Source organism: Camarhynchus parvulus, chromosome 4, assembly GCF_901933205.1.
Source record: "Camarhynchus parvulus chromosome 4, STF_HiC, whole genome shotgun sequence".
NCBI classification, from domain to species: Eukaryota; Metazoa; Chordata; class Aves; order Passeriformes; family Thraupidae; genus Camarhynchus; species Camarhynchus parvulus.
Genome location: NC_044574.1, coordinates 26,119,462 through 26,138,285, shown reverse-complemented (window position 1 = coordinate 26,138,285; position 18,824 = coordinate 26,119,462). Strand labels below are relative to the sequence as shown.

The 18,824-nt window shown below is 40.5% G+C and overlaps 1 protein-coding gene across 1 annotated transcript; it reads right to left on the bottom strand.

Moving 5' to 3' along the window:
* Positions 1–5,851: 5,851 nt before the first annotated feature.
* Positions 5,852–17,233, bottom strand: NIPAL1 (NIPA like domain containing 1). The gene is made up of 7 exons (XM_030947495.1): positions 17,094–17,233; positions 14,958–15,178; positions 10,212–10,478; positions 9,103–9,159; positions 8,562–8,652; positions 6,590–6,750; positions 5,852–6,456 (listed from the first exon to the last, which is right to left on the bottom strand). Exons 1-7 carry the CDS (start codon positions 17,231–17,233, stop codon positions 5,852–5,854), a joined length of 1,542 nt encoding a protein of 513 aa, XP_030803355.1.
* Positions 17,234–18,824: the final 1,591 nt, after the last annotated feature.

Genomic DNA, 18,824 nt, shown 5'->3' with positions numbered 1-18,824 from the left:
GATAAGCTCTGGCTAGGTCACTTTTAAAGGCAAGTCCTTGTGTACTGCAGAGCATCCAGCCCTGGAGAAGCAGAGCAGGGCTCTGTCCACGGGAGCAGTGCCCACACGTGTGCCTGGACCCACTACTTGGACAAAGCAGTGCCTCAGCCCTCCCCTTGCAAATGGCCAGGATGGTTCATGAGCAAGTTAAAACTGCAACCTGACAGTAAAGCTCAGATGGATCCCACGATACCTTACATGGACACGTCTGTACCCCTACTTCTTATGTTGTTATTCACTTTTAATTTTAAATTTTAACTATGGTCAACACAAGTATGTTGTAGAGAAGGAAAGGTAGATGGAATTCATAATTATTTAAAACAAAATAGATCATCGCAAATAAATATGTTCTTGGAAATATGTGATTGCATTGTGAATTATTTATAGGCAAATACATCACAATATTTAGTTTTAGGGCTTTATAGACAAAGTATGTAGAACATGCTAGATAAAGAATGAGTTCAATTTAATTTTTGTCACAAATTGAGTCACAGTTTAATTTTTTATTTCCAAATATAAAAAATAACTGTAACATTAAAATTAAATATAGAAAACCCCACAAAGTTTGGAATTTCCAACGGATGATGGCATCTCATAATCAAATATAGTCCTAGCAGTAATCAGTCATCTTTACTACAATAGTATTTTGATGGTTATCAACCCTTGGGAAAGGAAATTATTAGTCCCAGTGTTTGAACATTTGGGAGTACCTTCAAACACACTTCTGAGGTATTTCTGCATCAAGTAAACTATGATATTCCCATTATTTCATGTAATTTCTCAGAAGAATTGATGTCACTGTTTACTTTCATAATCAATTTATTTATGAGCATTCAGCCCTTTGTCAGACCTATGACTGAATGCAGGCCTATAACTGTTGTGGTTTAACCCAGCCGGCACCAGTGCCGCGCAGCTGCTTGCTCACTGCCTCCGCCCCGGTGGGACAGGGAGTCAGAAAGTAAGACTTGTGGGTTGAGGTAAGAACAGGTTATCAGCTGAAACAAAGTAAAATGTAACAATAGCAATAGTGATTAAAAGGAGAGAGAAAGAGGACTAGAACCAAGAGAAGCCAGTGATGCCCAGTACCAGTGCTCACTCCCTGCTGACCGATGCCCAGCCCATCCACAGGCAGTAACCAGCAGCCCCCAGCCAACTTCCCTTCCTCTCCCCCCCCAGGTTATACATTGATCATGACATTCCACGGTACAAAATAGCCCCTTGGCCACTTCAGGTCAGCTGTCCTGGCTCTGCTCCCTCTCAGCCAAGACTGAGACAACAACACAGTATACACATGGAGCTCACCCCAGTTTATGCCCAGGTCACAGAAGTACAAAGCTTTTCAGCAGATGATGCACTACCGATGTGAAATTCAAGCTCTCTCCACAATATAAAGTAGATGGGGACTTTGAATAATATATGAGACATCTTTTTAAGCAGCTCTTGTAAAACTGGTTTTGCCATATTACTGCAAGTTAATGTGTAATACGTTACAGTGCCGTGCAGTAAAAACCAGCTGCATTAGGTTTATGTACTCAAAGCATCTTGCTCCTGCCTCTTACCGAGTTGTCCCATGATGAATATGCACCCATCCTAGAAACATGCTGGTCTAATAACTGAAGCCGATAATGCTTGCCTACGAGGCTTCCACTTCCCAATATAATCTTTCTGTAGGCTGCTTGGGAAAAAATTTGAAGAAGCTGTTAGTAACGTTCTGACACAGAATAAATTGAACAGCTGCTATAATCAAGCTGAGAGTAAACAAATGAAAAAGCAAGAGAACTTGCTTCAGAGTCAGTGAAACTGGTGCTTAATTGGCTGCAAGAAATGGTCTGCAGTACAAAGGTCAGGTATCTACAGTGTATTTATTTACCAGAACAGCTACACCCTTACATAAAGACTGAGTAGGCCGCCTTAGACCTCATGGTGACTGTGAGCTTAGTTCAAATTCCAACCAAATCCTAACAGGCAAAAAAATGGATGAATAGTGAACGACATCCTTGTCACTGACCATAAAGAGACGTGTGTTCACTGTTTTTTTTTAACTTCCATGTGATGAAAATGAGATCTGGAAAGAGCAGTAAAGGAGACACCTCTGTACAGGGAAACTTCCATCAAAAGAAGGCTGTAGGAATGTTCAGCATTTGTAAAAATTTAGCTAATGTTTGCTGATCAAAAATCAGAAATCTTGGAACAAGTCTGTATTATGGATGGGAGGAAAAAAAGGCAGAACTCCAAGCTTTTGTGAGCCAGCCACTTAGGATACATCTCTTTTCTATTAAAAAGGTGTGTTATTGACAAAATGGCATTTATTTTCAGAAAGTGAAATGAATTCACTTGTCAAAGTACTCCTGAGAAGCAATGCAGACAATTTACTAGCGTGTACAGGGCTGGTGACACTTGTTCCAGACCAATTCCTGCCTCCTCCCCCTCTGCCCCAGCCGATTTCACAGATGGGAGGCCCTACAAGCCCACCAAAGAACATCACCATCCCTCCTCCCTCATGCACCACCAGTCTGGCTCCCGCTCAGCCTCCCACCCATGTTCTGAACCATGGCACCATTTTAAAACCTGCGCAAAAGGAGTCAGTGCAAATCTGCCCTGCTGGAAGGATATTTCCTAGCACACTTGCCAGTTTTATTTTGCTGGACTTTAAAGAATGAGAGAATGGCATTTTCTAGAAGTATGCAATTCCCCATATAGCTCCAGGATGCAGCCTGATGAGTGGAGTTTGAAGTTTTGAATATGTACCCTTTGGGACGAAGATTTTTTTTTTATAGGATGGTTCTTTCAAGAGTGGCTGGAAAATGAAGATGGTAGAACAGATTTCTATAGAAACTAATAACTGAGGTATTTCCTTCCAAAATTGTACAGATTTTTTTAACCTATCCAAGTCTCCTTGACCTACCTAAATTTAGTTGGTGCAGCTATGTAAGGAACTTAATTGCCTATTAATTTGTCCTGAGATATGGTAATAATGGGTAGCTGCCAAGATTTGTTTAGTATCAGCATTTAAAAGCTGTAATTTGGTTAGCAATGTATTGCCTCTGAGGATTGCTTTGTTGTCCTTCTTAACCTTTCGCCCTACATACCAAAACATCTAATTACTTTAAACAGTGTTCTTCATTTTACTGCCTGGGAAACCTGACAACTCACTGAAACCCTCTCCACTGAGACTGGCTGTGAGACACACATGCTTTGGGTTTTCTTCTCCAGTTTAGAAATATGAATGACACTCTTTTTTTATCCCTCGTTTAAAAACCACAGATAATTTAGTACATAACCATGAATAATTTATTACAAGAGAAGTATTAGCATAATTTCAATTAAAAAAATCAAAGTTATTCCAAACTAGTAACTAAATATAAACATTTTTAAAAATAGCATCTCTTACAAGTGTTTTTATACAAAAAATTAATCACTAATTTATTTCTAACATGATGGACTTCTTGTACACCATGAAGATAACCATTATCTTTGGTTTTTTGACATTGTTAAAAAATAACATTCTTTTATTATTAGTTGCTATTTATGTGTAATAGCAGATACACAGATCCAGCAGAAAATACAGGAATTTTACTTGTTATAAGCTAATTATTGCCAGCAGCTGGTACCTAAGGAGTCCACACCCTTCTCAAAGAAAGTATTATGACATATCTTTAAAAAATGCCAATGCACATCCATTCAAGAACTGGAGTGGTTGCTATTTCTTACAAATAACTAATTTGGTCGCATCACAGTGATGACTCCATTAGCAAATAAAGGGGCCATGAACTATGCAAAAGCATTTCTTTTTCTCTTTTTTATAGTCAATATTTTCTTCAGTTATTCTTTGAGCTGTGTAATTCAGAGTGAAAAGAAAGTTTTTTTTAAAGAACAAACTATAAAACCCCCTCCATCTTTAGTTTTTTTATTGTTTGTGTTACTTGTTTTAACTATTAATGTTTAGAAGCTTGAATCTGGTCAATAAAACCAAAGTATTCTCTACATTAACTAAGACATAATGAAACCCTGTTAGTAGGTTTTCTTGTCTGAAACTTTTTTAACAGCAAAGAATTGCTGTGAATTTCATCACTCAAGCTGAAAAGTACGCCAAATTGATAATGTAAACAATGTCATTGTATTTTGAAGGCAAGTAAATTTTTGGTGAAAGTGTCCCTTTTGCTGGGTAACAGTGATGCCACACAAATATATGAAACATAAGCAGCAACCCTTTTGTAAAGGATGAGCTTTCTTTGGCAGAACAATTTTATATCCATCCAAACTGTCTTCTTCTACTGAACCTTCTGAACACTAGAAAACATATAGCCTGCTTCATGAGGAAGTTCTGCTTGGCATATGAATTTCAGCTGATTAAAACCAGTTTTTAATTGCTGAAGTCATGGCATCCTCTGGCAAACTTTCTGGACTCACACTTAAAGATCCAAAGACTGGAAATGCTGCTTTCTGATGAGCTTGTCACCAACCACATGTCTGATTGCTGAAGTTACTTACTTAGAAAGTGGAAAACCAAGAAGATTGTAATGAGCAAACCATGGACTGTGCAAACTTTTTTGTGACAGGAAGATCAGTGACCACAACAGAGGAACTACAGTACTACAGTACAGTTAACAATCTTCAAGGCCTCTGGTAGGTTAACATATTGTAAAACATCTACTATGGGCGAATACTCTTTTTAGAGAAGTCCAAACTCAAAAAAAAATACATTTCTCATGTCATTCTGACATTTCTCACCCCTTGCCTATAGCTCATCCCCTATCTAGTATTTTTAGAAGTAGCACATGGATTGTAAAATGAATTTTGCACTTATAAAAGAATAAAAATTAACAGGACTGCTTTATTATTAATAATAAAGAACGATACCTTCCCAGAAAATGAGGAAAAAAAATTCGAAAAGCTTACATGGGTTCTAATTAATAGATGGCTGCATTAGGAAGAAGTATGGAAATAAGTAAAACTCCTTCTTAACCCTCAAAATAATATAAAAAAAAAGTGAAAATTTTTAATTGCATGTTCTGTTTTTCTCCTGCCTTTGAATACTTAATTCTATTACCTCATGTAACTTTTTAAGCCAGTAGCAACTGTTTTCAGGACTCTAATGAATTTTATTTTTCTTAAACTTGGTCTTAGTTTTGAAATAAAAAAGTACAGGCACATTCAGGGATTCACAATCCATTCAGGAGTCCTTGAGTAGAAAAGCTGAGATGTATCAAGAACTGTATTTGCTAAAATTTTTTGTGACATCTAATCAGTGCTCATTGGCAGGTCATCAAAAGTGAAAAAATCTTGCATAAAATTTTATATGAAAAACTAAAAGTGTTAAACACTGTTTTCTTCATATTATGTCTCCAATGAAGATCCTTCATGTAGAGTATCTACAAGCTCACTTGGCAATAAATTATAATAATATAAAGAAAGCCAGAGATATTAAGGCCATCACAAAATAATAGCAGAGTACCTGCCACTTCAGCAAGGATTGTCTTTTATCATCAAAAGAAAATTGCATTTTTAAACATGGCTTACAAAGACCATTCTTTTTTGCTAAAATTTCCCAGGAAGAGATGCTGCATAAAAAAAGGACCATGTTTTTCAGTGCCTACCATATAATCACCCCCAGGTTTCTGTCTATTGTGCTAATTACTGACCATTTTCACTCATAACTGCCAACAGCTGACATAGAGAAGAGTGGTCCACACTTAACAGGCCTCACAGACAAATTTCCAGAGGACTGCAGAAAAGTAGAGCTTTCTAGTAGACATGGGTGGGCTGAGTTTGCAATTCATGATATTTTGATGATGAACACTGCCTGAGTGTTTCACTGACTGAATAAAATGTTGTCCTCCTCATATGCCAAAGCTGGCTCTTCCATGCTCTCCAGCAAGGTGTGACTGGTTTCAGATTCACGGTGTGGTGGTGATGGTCCTTTGGCAACAGTGGACATCAACTGACTCCAGGTGATGTTAGTGTTTTTGAAAGCATGCAGTAGGAAGATGCCAATGATGATGCTGCAGAATCCACTCAGGGTTCCAATGATATCGCCCAGTTCCATACTGCTCCACTCCTTGAACAAGATGATGGAGCATGTCACCACTGTGGTAGTGAAGCACACGTAGTAAATGGGTGTCACAAGGGATGTGTTGAACACGTCCAGGGCTTTGTTGAGGTAGCTGATCTGAGTGCTGACTGAGAGCACCAGGATGCCCACCAGAATGTAAACCAGGGGGTGGCGATAGACTGGCTTCCACTGCAGCATCTGCTTAATGGCAATGCCCAGGCCCTTCACAGATGAGACGGAGAAGGCACCAATGAGAGAGCAAATTAAAATGTAGATCATTATGTTTGTCTGACCTCTCTTTGGAGCCACAACAATGATAAGGACAAGGACAATGACTGTCAGGAGAGCAGCAAATGCAACAAACACTGCAAAAAAGAGGAAAGGGAAGAATAATACACACAACACCAGACTATGCCCAAAAACATGCTCAGTGTTTTTCAGTGTCCTAGACACTTCCCTATGAACTGCAGCATGTCTTCACTGCAATTGCATACAGACCTGGATCTTGCAGCTTTCTTTCCATCTCATCTAGTGAGGTGACCTCCTCCTCCTCTGGGGCATGAATAACCATGACTGTTGACCCCAAAATGCTCAGTATACAGCCCAGCTTTCCATGAATATTCAGCTTCTCATTTAAAAAATAGGATGACAATATAGCACTGTTCAGCAAAATAGAAATAAAGTGTTCAGCTCCACCAGGCACAGAAGACATTCAAAATCTCTCTGTATAGCGTAACAGAAAACCTCTTTTGAATTTGGATTTATAGTAAACCAGCCTAAAAGAACCAAATTGTAAGGAGTTTTTCCAAGAAAGTTGGTCATGACCAAGAAGGTAAGGTCAGATTTTAGGGAGTTTAGCAACCCTCAACACTTCCCTCCAGGTTGTAAAAGGGTCCAAATTGCTAAGGAGCTTCTCATTCCTGATTGCTTGAGTCAGGGTGTGCATTCTTACTGTAGAGTAACCACAAGAGCTGTTTATTTCTTCCAAAAATGGTTCAAAGCACTTAATTTGCCATTACAACCAATGCACATGAGTGCTGGAAACTCTTCCTCATCCCTCCCCAGGCTCTCCCACCCAGGCACACTTTCTGCCTGGCTTGCCAGGGTTCCCCCCAAAACACAGAGAACCCATGTCTCCCCCTTCAACGATCAACCCCAGATCTCCACGGGGTTGATTATTTAACCTAAGCACAATAACATGACCTAAATAACACCACTCACAGGGCATGATTAGCCTGTTAGAGAACAACCTTGGGCACAAACACAGGCTTAATGGTGTGTGAACACACAAATAGTTATTCAACCCACTGATCAAAACACAGAAATTTTTTTCACACAAGGGTAATGAGTTCACTGACATGAAGTTCTAACAACCCCTCTGTCTCATGAAAATTTGAATGATTGCCCTCCCCATTAAAGAAGAGGGCAATAAAACTCAAGCTGTTTTTGCACAGCAGCAGCCAGGCAGCCAGCTGATCTGCATTTACCAACATGCTGACCCCAGCAGCACTGCAGGGTCTCAGTTACATTAGTTTTGCTATGACAGAACAGTTGCAGTTTGAGCAGGTAGATCATTCCAAGCATCTCAGGGATTTTTTTTTGTTTGCTTGGTTGGGGTATTTTTTTGTTTGGGTTATTTTTTTGTTTTGTTTTTAATATGTGGCACATATTGCTTTAAACACAGTGTTTCATATAGTATACTCTGTTCTTAAAAATCAGAGTTTTACATTTAAAATACTATAATTTCATTTTGCTAAAAGATTATTTCCTATAAAATTTTTGTATGCACAGTCCATGTCTTTTCTGCTGCTATGATAGCCACATTACTGTATGTGCTTAAGAACTTGGAAATTATTTTTTTCTTCATACATAGGAAACAATAAGTCTGTGAAGGATATTTATGTTCCAAAAGAACCACAAATTTTAATTGTGGATACAGAAGAAAGCTTAGATTTTCTTTGCCTTCTTTCCAGAAAGATTTCAAAAAGACCAAATAAAATCAAAAGGTTTACTAACTGTGCCTTAGTATGAAATTATGCTCCTATAAATAGAAATGTTTTTGAAAACATTTTGTGAAGGAATGTTGCATTTTTATTTAAAGTTTGGTCCCAGCTGAAGAACAGGATAACAGTTCTTAAAAAAGCTCCAATTCTCTAGGAATAGATAAATTACCTTTTATCAGCAGTATAGCTTGTTTATGCTGATAAGAATTACTTTGTGATCTAGGTGGAAAGCTAATGGGAAGGCATTCAGTGGCCTTTGCAACAAGACTTTTGATTCTATCTACCCAGATAACTCAGTTCTCAATAAAGAAAAATATCTTTCCAGAAAGCAATGAAAAGCATTTTCTGCCCATCAATTGCTTTTCAGTTTTCTTATTAAAAATCTCTACTTTCAGCCAAAGCCAGTATTTTTTCCCTCACGCAGTGAGTGGCTCATTTGCCAAGGCTTGCTCCCCATTGGTACCGACCTTATGAGAACACTCAGGGCGCCCAAGGGGGTAACCAAGGTTGCAGGTGCAAAGGCATAGGCAGCAAAGTTTGCAGCTTCTCCTAATCCCACTGCAGAAGAAAGAACATTTGGATCAGCTTGGAGGAGAATATTAAAAGGCACACTATTGTAAATATTTTGTTTGACAACTATGACAGCAAATACAAACCAAAATCTTTTTTCTGCACCATATATGCACATTTTCATTTCAAAATTAGCTGCACAACTAATAAATGCTGGAAGAAAGTACAATACTCTTCTCCTAAGTACTCCTAGAAGCTGGACAGATGCAATGCCATGGCATTTGACCAGATATTAAAGAAAAGATGGTTATTCTGCAAAGAGCTCTTAAGACCAAATGCAGTATTTGAAAGATGGCATATGAGAAGAGCTTGTCATGAATGTGATTGCAAGGACATTTCTTTTAAGTGAAGGGAATGAAAAATTAGACAATAAATCTATTTAAAACAATCTGCTTTTTGGAGATTTACAGATAGGCTGAGAGGAAAGAGCTGACTTACTTGATAGCAGTCCAGCCCACCAAAGCCATTCCTTCAAATAAGAATATCCACCTTGTCCTGAAAGAGAAAAAATAACCTTATCTTAGAAGAAACAGATCATCTTACTGTAAGAAACAAAAAGTACAGTTTCACATTTGCACTTACAAAGTACCAAAAGAACATGTTACCTAGATGTAAAAAGAAGAATATTTGATTTTGACTGACATTTTATTAACCACTCTACTGCTTTGTGACTTGGACTTCTAAAAAATGCTATTTGACTAAAAATAAACAGAGGGGAAGTTTCAAGAAAAGGTAAAATGTTTATAAATATTGTTGGTGAGCTTAAGAGATGTTTCAAAATGCTTTTTTAGGTCAGATCCAATATATTAATACAGTCAACTGCAGTTTGACTCTCCTTTTACTTTCAGTTTGAAGAAATTAGAAAGAACATGCGCCCATGTGCATGGCTTTTTTTTTTTACATAAAACATAAGTATACATAATATTCAGTATCAGAGTATTTTCAAATAACCAAATTCTCTGGAATATTATTTTCCAATAAAGACAACAAACAAAAGAAAAACTGCTAATGCTATGTATTTAAATCCATGCAAAGGAAATTATGGCATTTTTGTTCTTTTTCTAGCTGTTCATCTGTTGACTTTGATGAAGAGAGAGTTGTACTAACTGTAGAAACTTGTGTAATAAATGTCATTTCTACAATTCATTGCACTCACTTTAAAGAACCTGAGCAAAACCAAAAAGCTAAACCAGCCTAAGACTTTCAATCTCAAATGAGGGGGAAGAAAGATTGAAAAAAGAGGGAGACGGGCATTTTGGAGGATAAGACAAATGGAGAATTTTATTTTGGTAACTAATTGCTCTCAGTGAGGAAATAGCACCAGCTCACTGGATTTAATACTCCCTGCACATCCCATAGTTCTAAGAGTTCTGAAATCCCAATCCCTGTAAGCACACACAGAAAGAATACCATGTCTCCATCCCTCACCAAGACACGACTTCACCATTAAAGCTGTTTTAAACATGTGATCTGTGACTTGAACCTTGATTTTGTCAAGTTAGAAGAGGTGTTTGTGTCCCAGGCGCAAGGATGGCACCATCACCTACCAGCTCGGGTGGCTCTTCTGTCTGCCAGTTTCAAAAGTCCTTTCTTCTTCAGTATGAAACTAGAACCAATAAAGATACTGGAGCCTATAGCCAAGGCCAAGCCAATGTAGAGGTGGTATTTGCTTCCAGAAGACAGGGAAATGCTCCAGTTTGTTTCATTGCCCGTCCCCTCCATAGAGGTGAGGAGAGGAAAGTGTGATTCAGACACGTTGATGATCTGGCACCATGCCTGGCAGGAGTCAGGGCAAGAAAAAGAGAGCACAGCACCTGGAAGCAGAAAAAGAAGGACAAATGATTCATGACACAGGCCCAGCTCTGGAAGAGCCCTGTCCTCACTCTGCTCACTTTTTTTCACGTCTTTGCAGAGCACCTGTAATTTCTGACTGTGCAAATAACACACAAAACACACAATGTACACAGTGCTGCCCTGGGTCATTACCCACTCCTGTAGCTCACAGGTGATTACATTATTTTACATCCATATTTTGCACTTCACTGGCTCAGACAAGCACTAAGGGAAATACTAAGGAATGCACCAAAAAAATATTAGCTTCAGTTTAAAATTCAAGTCAAAACCTTAAAAGCTAACCTGAAACCTCAGTATTAAAGGCCTCTTTTTTGTCGTGCAGAGACCACAAACATACAGCCAAATCCGTGATTTTGGACTTTGCCTGTTAAAGTAAGCTTGCTGCTATTCAAGGCTTCTGGTTTTATATTGGTAGCTAAGATTGGAAAACAAATGGAAAAAAAGGAAGGAAAATCAAACAGTGAGTAGACTCTCACTGCATACGGGCACTAAGATTTTATGAGAACTGTTCAGTGAACACTGTGTGGGCCAAGTCTTATTTAACCAATCACAAAATTTTCAGGTGAAGGCCTCATTACAGCAAATTTAATCTAACTCAGTGTCTCTGTCCCTCTGGGGAGCCTCTCGGAACTCTCGGCAGACACCGAGGGGAGGCAGCCCCAACACGGCCGGCAGCGGGGAGACACTCTCCCGTGCCCCGAGGGTACTGAGGGCAGCTGGGCTGGTCACCTTTGCAGCAGAAGAGACACCAGAGACATCGGTAGAAGATAAAGGGCCGACTCTTAGCGCGGCTTAATCCAAGGTTTTATTCACGGGCTCTGGGGAGCTCCTGCACCTCAGGGGGCCTCCTGCCGAGAGCCCTGGGAGATGCGCCAAGGTTACATTTGAAGGGAGGTGGAAACCAACCGTAGACAACATTTTACTAACCAATAAGTGACCCTAAGGGATGGGTACTGGGGGATAGACATTTAGGACAGCGTATGGGGCAAGGCTTGGGGGGCTGACCCCTGGCCTCTGGCTAATCACTCGAGGAGCTGGACCGAAGCTTCTAGATGGAGGTGGTAGGATGCTGAGTGATTGACAGAGAGCCAGGGCGGGGGTTTGGGGATGATCTCATCCAGGAAGAGGGATTCCACAAGTAAAGGGAGGGGGATACACCATTTGGGGTACACACAGTCTGGGAGAAACCATTTGGAAAAAATATGGCGATATGAAACAAAACTACTTCAAAATATTACAAAGTATACAAACACACTACAACGCCTCAGAAAGCCCTGGGTGGAGGTAGCTCACAGGCCACAGGGGACAGTTCCCTCAGCTATCCCTGCAACCCTGCTGGAGAGCTGTGTGATCCTGAGCAGAGACCAGAGGTTCACACTCAGCCAGCCAAGCATTATCAGTACCACTATGATGACAGTCTGTGGGATTGACATCACTGTTATCAGCCTAGATTTGTTTCTAAAGGAAGAACAGGTACTGCATTTCCAAGACCAAAAGGAGTTGTTTTTTTCATGGGGAAGCAGGGGTCACGCAGCAAAGCTGCAACAGGGCTTGAGCAGTCTAGGCTGATGTCTCAGTTTGTCACAGTGGAGTGCATCAGGCAGCCAGTGTGGATTACAGACTCTAGCCTGGAAAGCTTTTAAGAACAACTTTTTTGTAAAGAAAGCTTATGGTGAAGTCATGTTAAAATATGAAATAATTTGCAGAAGTACAAAAGCTCAGTCCACTGTGACACATAGAAAGCAGGGGATGCAAAAAATGGTTCTGTTTTCCATGTTTTCCCTGTAATTAAAATAATCCCCGAACGATTTGTCCTGTAGAGTGACAGCATCAGTAATACACTCCCTTTTTTCCTTTTTTTTTCTTCTCCCCTTTCCCAACTGAAGAAATGGCACTTGGGGACTTGGTAGAAAAGGATGTGTCTCTGTGTTCACACATAAGCTCTGGAAATAAAAATGTTATATCAAAAGTACTTCACTGAAAAATTAACAAGAAGCAGACTTGGATAATTCATTTAATACAGTTTAACAAAGAATAGTTAAAATGCATAAGGTCCTAAAAATATCCTATTTGCAGTTGGCAATGCTGGTATTAGCACTGGGAGACAGCACCCTTTACAAGTAAGGAACTAGAGTGAGTACCTGCTCCCTGTTTTCTCATTCCGTATTATACAACAAACATACTACAGGAAGTTATAATTTGATTTGCAGGCTGTGCAAACACATTTCCTTGTTTGCCAAGAGCCTTTCCATATAACAGGAGCTGTTTTGTATTGCTAAGTCAGACTTAATAAAAATGTTCCCACAAGATATGTATGTTCATATTCACCAGCTGAAGATTAAAATCTTAGAAAACTTAGATCCACATGCAGCTACTGTTGCATAACATGTAGGATAGACACTATTCTACACTCTTATCATTACTAGAAATTACAGTTGGATAATGTAAAAAATACGGAATTAGCATTTGCACCTGAAAGTATTTTAAAATCCTAAACTATTAGCATAGTCTTAGAAGAAGAAAAATTTTCATATGCTTGTTTTGACATAATTAGTGAAGAATAAATCACAAAACAAACTTACAGAAAAGTCCTTTAAACATAAATATATTTTCTCTTAGTGCATTCTCAAATGCCCCTGCTCATGGCATAGGGGTTGGTTTAAATAGCCTTCAAAGGTCCCTTCCAATCCAAACTATTCTATTATTCTGTGAAAAAAACAATGGAGAGATGAATGAAATCCTTAGGTCCCAATACATATACTGATGCCAAACCAGGATGGTGTGAGAAGCAGTAACATTCCTAGCCTTTAATTAAAAGAAAACATGAAGATAAACACTCCTGATAAGTATAGTCCTTCCGTTTCCTGCAACAGTAAAGGCAGTTTTCTATCAGTGCGTTGGGTTTCTACAGTGAAGAAAAGAACAATTTTCTTCCCCCTTTTTGGTGACTGGTGTACTTTCATTCAGCTGGAGATGATTGGCAGGCTTATTTTGTTTCCCATGAAACAAAATGTTTTTCTCTGTGTTCTAGACGTTTTCATTCCTCAGCATACCTTAACGACATCAGAAAAATTTAATCATGCCATTTGTACTAAGTCACCCAGTGACTGCCACAAGTTGTTTCCTTTCTGAATTACAATATTTGCCCACATTCACAAAGAAATATTGGATTTATTACTGGGAAGAGCAATTTTGAATGCTTAAGATCTCTGTTTATTGGGCTGAGCAGCTTCTCATGGTTAAAGAAAAAAAAAGTCATTTGTTCCACTTGCATGAAAAGTGGCATGTAACTGCACTGATCAAAGAACCACCTGAGAAATGGGAAGAGGAGGCTGATCCAGGAATTACTGTTATTTTATTACCCCTGTGAACAGTCTGAAGATCCCTTGGAAAGGTTGAGGAAGATGACAAATCACTGAGGCTGCCTGGCTTGCTCAGCACAGAGTTTCTGTAGCTAAGCTAGTTTCACCTCCTACTTCCAAATGTCAACAAACACGAACATGTCAGCAGAACTCCTCCTTGCAGAAATAATCTCTCCCAGCTCTGACTCAAGGCTGGCAGCAACAGGAAACCAGTCTGAGCCAAGGCAGCTGCTGGTGTAACTTCTAAACTTTTTTTATGATTCAGCTTTTTTTTTTCTTTTTTTTCCCCTCTCAAACACCTAAATATTCTCTATCTGAATTGGGTAGACCAGACACTCCAGCGCTACACACCGCTTGTGACATGTCTAACTTGCTGTCATTCTGCAGTTCAGGGCTGACTTGCCTTGGTTAGTGACAGCCAACTTGGTTCTTAACCTGCCACTGAAGATATTGGTCCTAAGTCATCTCAAAAACTAATTGCTTCGATTAGACAATAATTTAACCATTTCTAACGAGCTCACGACTCAGCTCACCCCTAGCAGAAACATGAAACGCCTTTCTCGGTCACCCGGGAAATACCAAGCCCGCCTTTGTCAAGGCGCAGCTCCTGGGGCCAAAAGTGGGTGTATCGAGAAGCGGCAAGGAATTCTTCCCTGGCACACCTGGAATGGAGACTCACCAAAAAGCACGAAACAAAGCTGACAAGATGTTTAACCCGAGGCAGCCTCGGCAGAAGCGCAGGAGCCTCCCCGGCGCCGGACCCACGCCACTCCTCGAAAAACAACGGGGTGCCGCCAGGGAGAAGGGAAATCTTACGGGGGCTCACACACCGGGGTACAGGAGCGCACGGCCGCGTCCCGAGCCCCGCCGACCCTCCGCGTCCCGAGCGACGCGCAGACCGAACAGACCGAGCCTGCCCCGCGCCCTCCCGCGGAGCCCGGCCCCGCGGCCGCGCAGACACTGACCCGCACGGCAGGACGGACAGACACTGACCCGCACGACAGGACGGACGGACACTGACCCGCACGGCAGGACGGACAGACACTGACCCGCACGGCAGGATGGACGGACACTGACCCGCACGGCAGGACAGACGGGCAGACACTGACCCGCACAGCAGGACGGACAGACACTGACCAGCACGGCAGGACGGACGGACGGGCGGGCAGCGCCCCTCCGGGCCCCACGGCTGCCAGGCTCCGCGGGCTCCGCCCGCCCGGGCGCGGCTCAGCGCACCTGGCGCGCCCGCTCGCCGGCGGACACGGAGGTGGCATCCCCGCCACCCCTCTGGAGCCAGCCTGCGGGGGAAAGGGCACGCAGGGCTCCAGGAGTGACCCCGAATGGGCTTTCTACATCGTTACCGAGTCCCAGATCTGGGGAGTTCTGTGGCCCCACCGGAACACTGAATCCAAAGAAGAGCGCTCTCTCCTGAAGCACCTTGGCAGCATTTGCCTCTCCTGGAGTCTCTACAGATTTAGTTTTCTTCCCCTTCGCAGCTGGGAGAAGAGATGAGCAGTCTTGATGCGCAACCATTTATGTCTGTGACAAGCTGCCTGTGCTCGCTTTGGCCGGTGGATCTGTGGACAAGCAGAGGGATCTCCCAGCCAAACTATGGCAGCGTCCTAGAACAAGGGCAGTGCCTGATGATGCACACTCTGAGATGACTCCCTGTGGCTTAACAGGCTCCAGGTTGTTACAAGAAGTAATTACCTTTATTACCCAAGACTTTAGTTGAATAGTTTCGGCTAAGGTCTTGGTTTTGAACTGATTACATGAAATACATTTACAAAATGTAAGGCTTAATAAAACATTATGTGTTGCCCAGCAAACTTCTTGGGACACTCTGCAGACCTTTAGCATGCACAAGGATTTCTCTAACTGGAGGCAAAATTGCAAATTTAACACACCTCCAGAGAGCACCACAGGGATACACAGGATTGAGATTAGAGCTGGAACCAGGCTTTGCAGCACAGTACCAACACTAATCATCATTGGTTTTGAAAAGTTGTACCATTGGGGCATCCTGCTGAAATATGTTGACATTATCAGCAAAATAACTTGGTTTTCCTTGGCTTAGGTATCCTTGACTTTGCAGTCCTGTGGTTAAACCAAGAGATCAGTTTCAATGTCTTAGTCTCATTTTTTATTTCTGTATTTATGTTTTAGCATAACCAGCACTCTGTATGTAAGGAGAAAAGGAACAATGCATTTGCTTTTTGTGATTTTAGTTACCATTCCACTTTAATAAGTCTACACTATAAGAACTTCTAGGGAAGGTGGCCTGAATCCAGTGCAGGCTGCATGATAAATAGTTTGACTTCTCTGCTTTAACATTTCTAAAGGAGGTTACTGCTAAAAAAACAGAGCAATAATTTTAAAATGTATTTGAAAGTGTTAAATCAAAATTTTAGAGCATAATCTGAAAGTCTGGGAGAAAACTGTTGATCTTCTTGTATGACATAAGCATGCCCATAGGATAAAACCACATATATAGACAGATGCATGTCTGCAGTCTGCTTCAAATTCCTGTTTTTGTTCTGTGTCCTCTCAGATCTGTCAACTCCATTTGTTCATATCCCTGTTTCTGCAAAATGTGTCAATTTTTTGAGCTTGCTGCAATCCTGCAAATGAGTCTGTTGGCAGATCTGCTGAGAAGGGAAGTGGAAATATCCACAGGGTCCTGCTGGAGCAGCAGAGAAGGTGGGAGAGGGTGAGCTGCCAAAGACCACCTCTTCCTCTGGCACAGCTCTTGCTGGCCTACTGCTCATGGCTTCACTGTGGTGGAGTACCCAGAGGAAGAATACTGAGAAACAGCACAGCTAACACTTCTGTAGATGGGCTTCTGTACCAGCCAAGTCCTTTAGCAGGCCATGGACATCAAAGTCTATTTAATTAATTAATAAAATATTTAATCTGATTTACACATTTGTTGACAGCTGGCTGAGCATGAACCAGCAGTGTGCCTGGGTGGCTGGGAAAAGCAATGGCATCCTGCTCTGTATCAGGAATAGTGTGGCACTGATGAGGCCATGCTGTGAATCCTGTGTTCAGTTCTGGGCCCATCACTACAAGAAGGACATTGAGGTGCTGGAGCAAGTCCAGAGAAGGGCAGTGGAGCTGGTGAAGGGTCTGGAGCGCAAGTCCTATGAGGAGTGGCTGAGGGAGCTGGGGTGTTTAGCCTGGAGAAAAGGAGGCTCAGGATAAACCTTATACCCCTCTAGAACTGCCTGAAAGGAGGTTCTAGTTAGAAGAGGATTGGTCTCTTCTCCCAAGTCAAAAGCAACTGGACAAGAAGAGACAGCTTCAGGTTGTGCCAGGGAAGGTTTTTCTTCACTCAAAGGGTTGTCAAGCATTGGAACAGGCCACCTAAAGAAATGGTGCATTCACCATACCTGGAGATATTCAAAAGATGTATAGATGTAGTAGTGATGGGTATGGTTTAATGGTGAATGTAATAGTGTTGGGTTAAATTTTACTTAATTATCTTAAGAGTATTTTCCAACTTAAATGATGCTATATACTTATTATTCCTTGGCTGAAAATCTTTAAATGCTTCATATTATTATATTGTAATCAACTGCAAAAAGCACTATGAGACCCTTTTTCTTCTGAGAAAAAAATGTGAAGTCACAAAAAAATTGTGAATAACAATCCAAGTCAATGGATAGATGCAAAAACCTTGCAATCCATAATATTACTACAGAAGAGAGTAGGCATACTTCATGTGTAAATACTTCACTGGTGATTAGCACTTTTTATACTCAATTTGTTTTGAAGAACTTTGAGACAATGTCAGGAAGAAACTAACTATATCAAAGTAATTTATCAACATTGATATACTTTAGTTTAGATGACATGTAAAGGTCAAATGGGAAAGAAAATAAAGTATTGATATACAATCCTCTTAACTGACATTAACTAAAGGAAAAAAAAGATGCCATTTTGCCATTCAAAATGACACTTATGATTGATTTAGAGCAATGCCTGGATCATGAGCTAATGCAAATCAGGACAGACCTATTTAATTCCCTGGAGCTGTGCCAGATACAGCTAAGCACAGATCAACCTTTTGTGTATGAAGTAAAAATATGCATGTAGTAACAGTCAAAGCAATTTTGTGGCAGTTTACACTTCTCCCAAAGAGGAATAAGTGTCTTATGAAACCCTGCTATGTCCTTCTATGTTATTGCATTATTTTCCCCTCCATTAAATGTTTGGAAAATGCAAAAGAAAGTTTCTGTTAAAATTCTGTTACTTATGTAGTTACATAACTTCATTAACTATGTAATATATGAAAGGTTTCATTAAAGCCAGCAAGCACTGACTTTAATTGTTGATCTTTCATAAAAATGGAAGCACTCTCTAGCCAAATTTAATCTTTTACATTTATAACTAAAACAGTCATTGTAAAACTCATTTTTGTGCCTTAATAAATCCCATCTTTACCTCTGTGTTAGCCACAAACAATTACCATAATTTGTGTGTCTCTTTGGCTTTGTTATAAATTTAATCTTGTTGAGGATTTTTTTCTTATGTGCATACACATTGAGTGCAGTATTGAATTATATTATCGTAAATACTGAAGATGATGACAAGTTTCACCACAATTAGAAAACCCGTTCACTGTGCAACTGATTCAGGTGCAGACATGAAGCAAGAACTATCTCTTTTATTATTATTTAGGAAATTTGCCTGTGGCATTTTTAAATCCTGTTATCATTGCTCAGTTCCCTGTCCTGCATTACTGTGCCAGCAGTCATTGCTACACAACAGTGTCCAAACATGAGTTCTGTTCAATACAGAAGCTACAGACAGATTCATTACCTTTCCTGGCATGTAGCCACACAAAAATTACTGAAGTAGATTTGTGAATGAAGCTCAAATCATGGGAACTCTATCTTCCCCGCTACATGGTGATTTAGTGCAGACATGCAGGAGCAATAC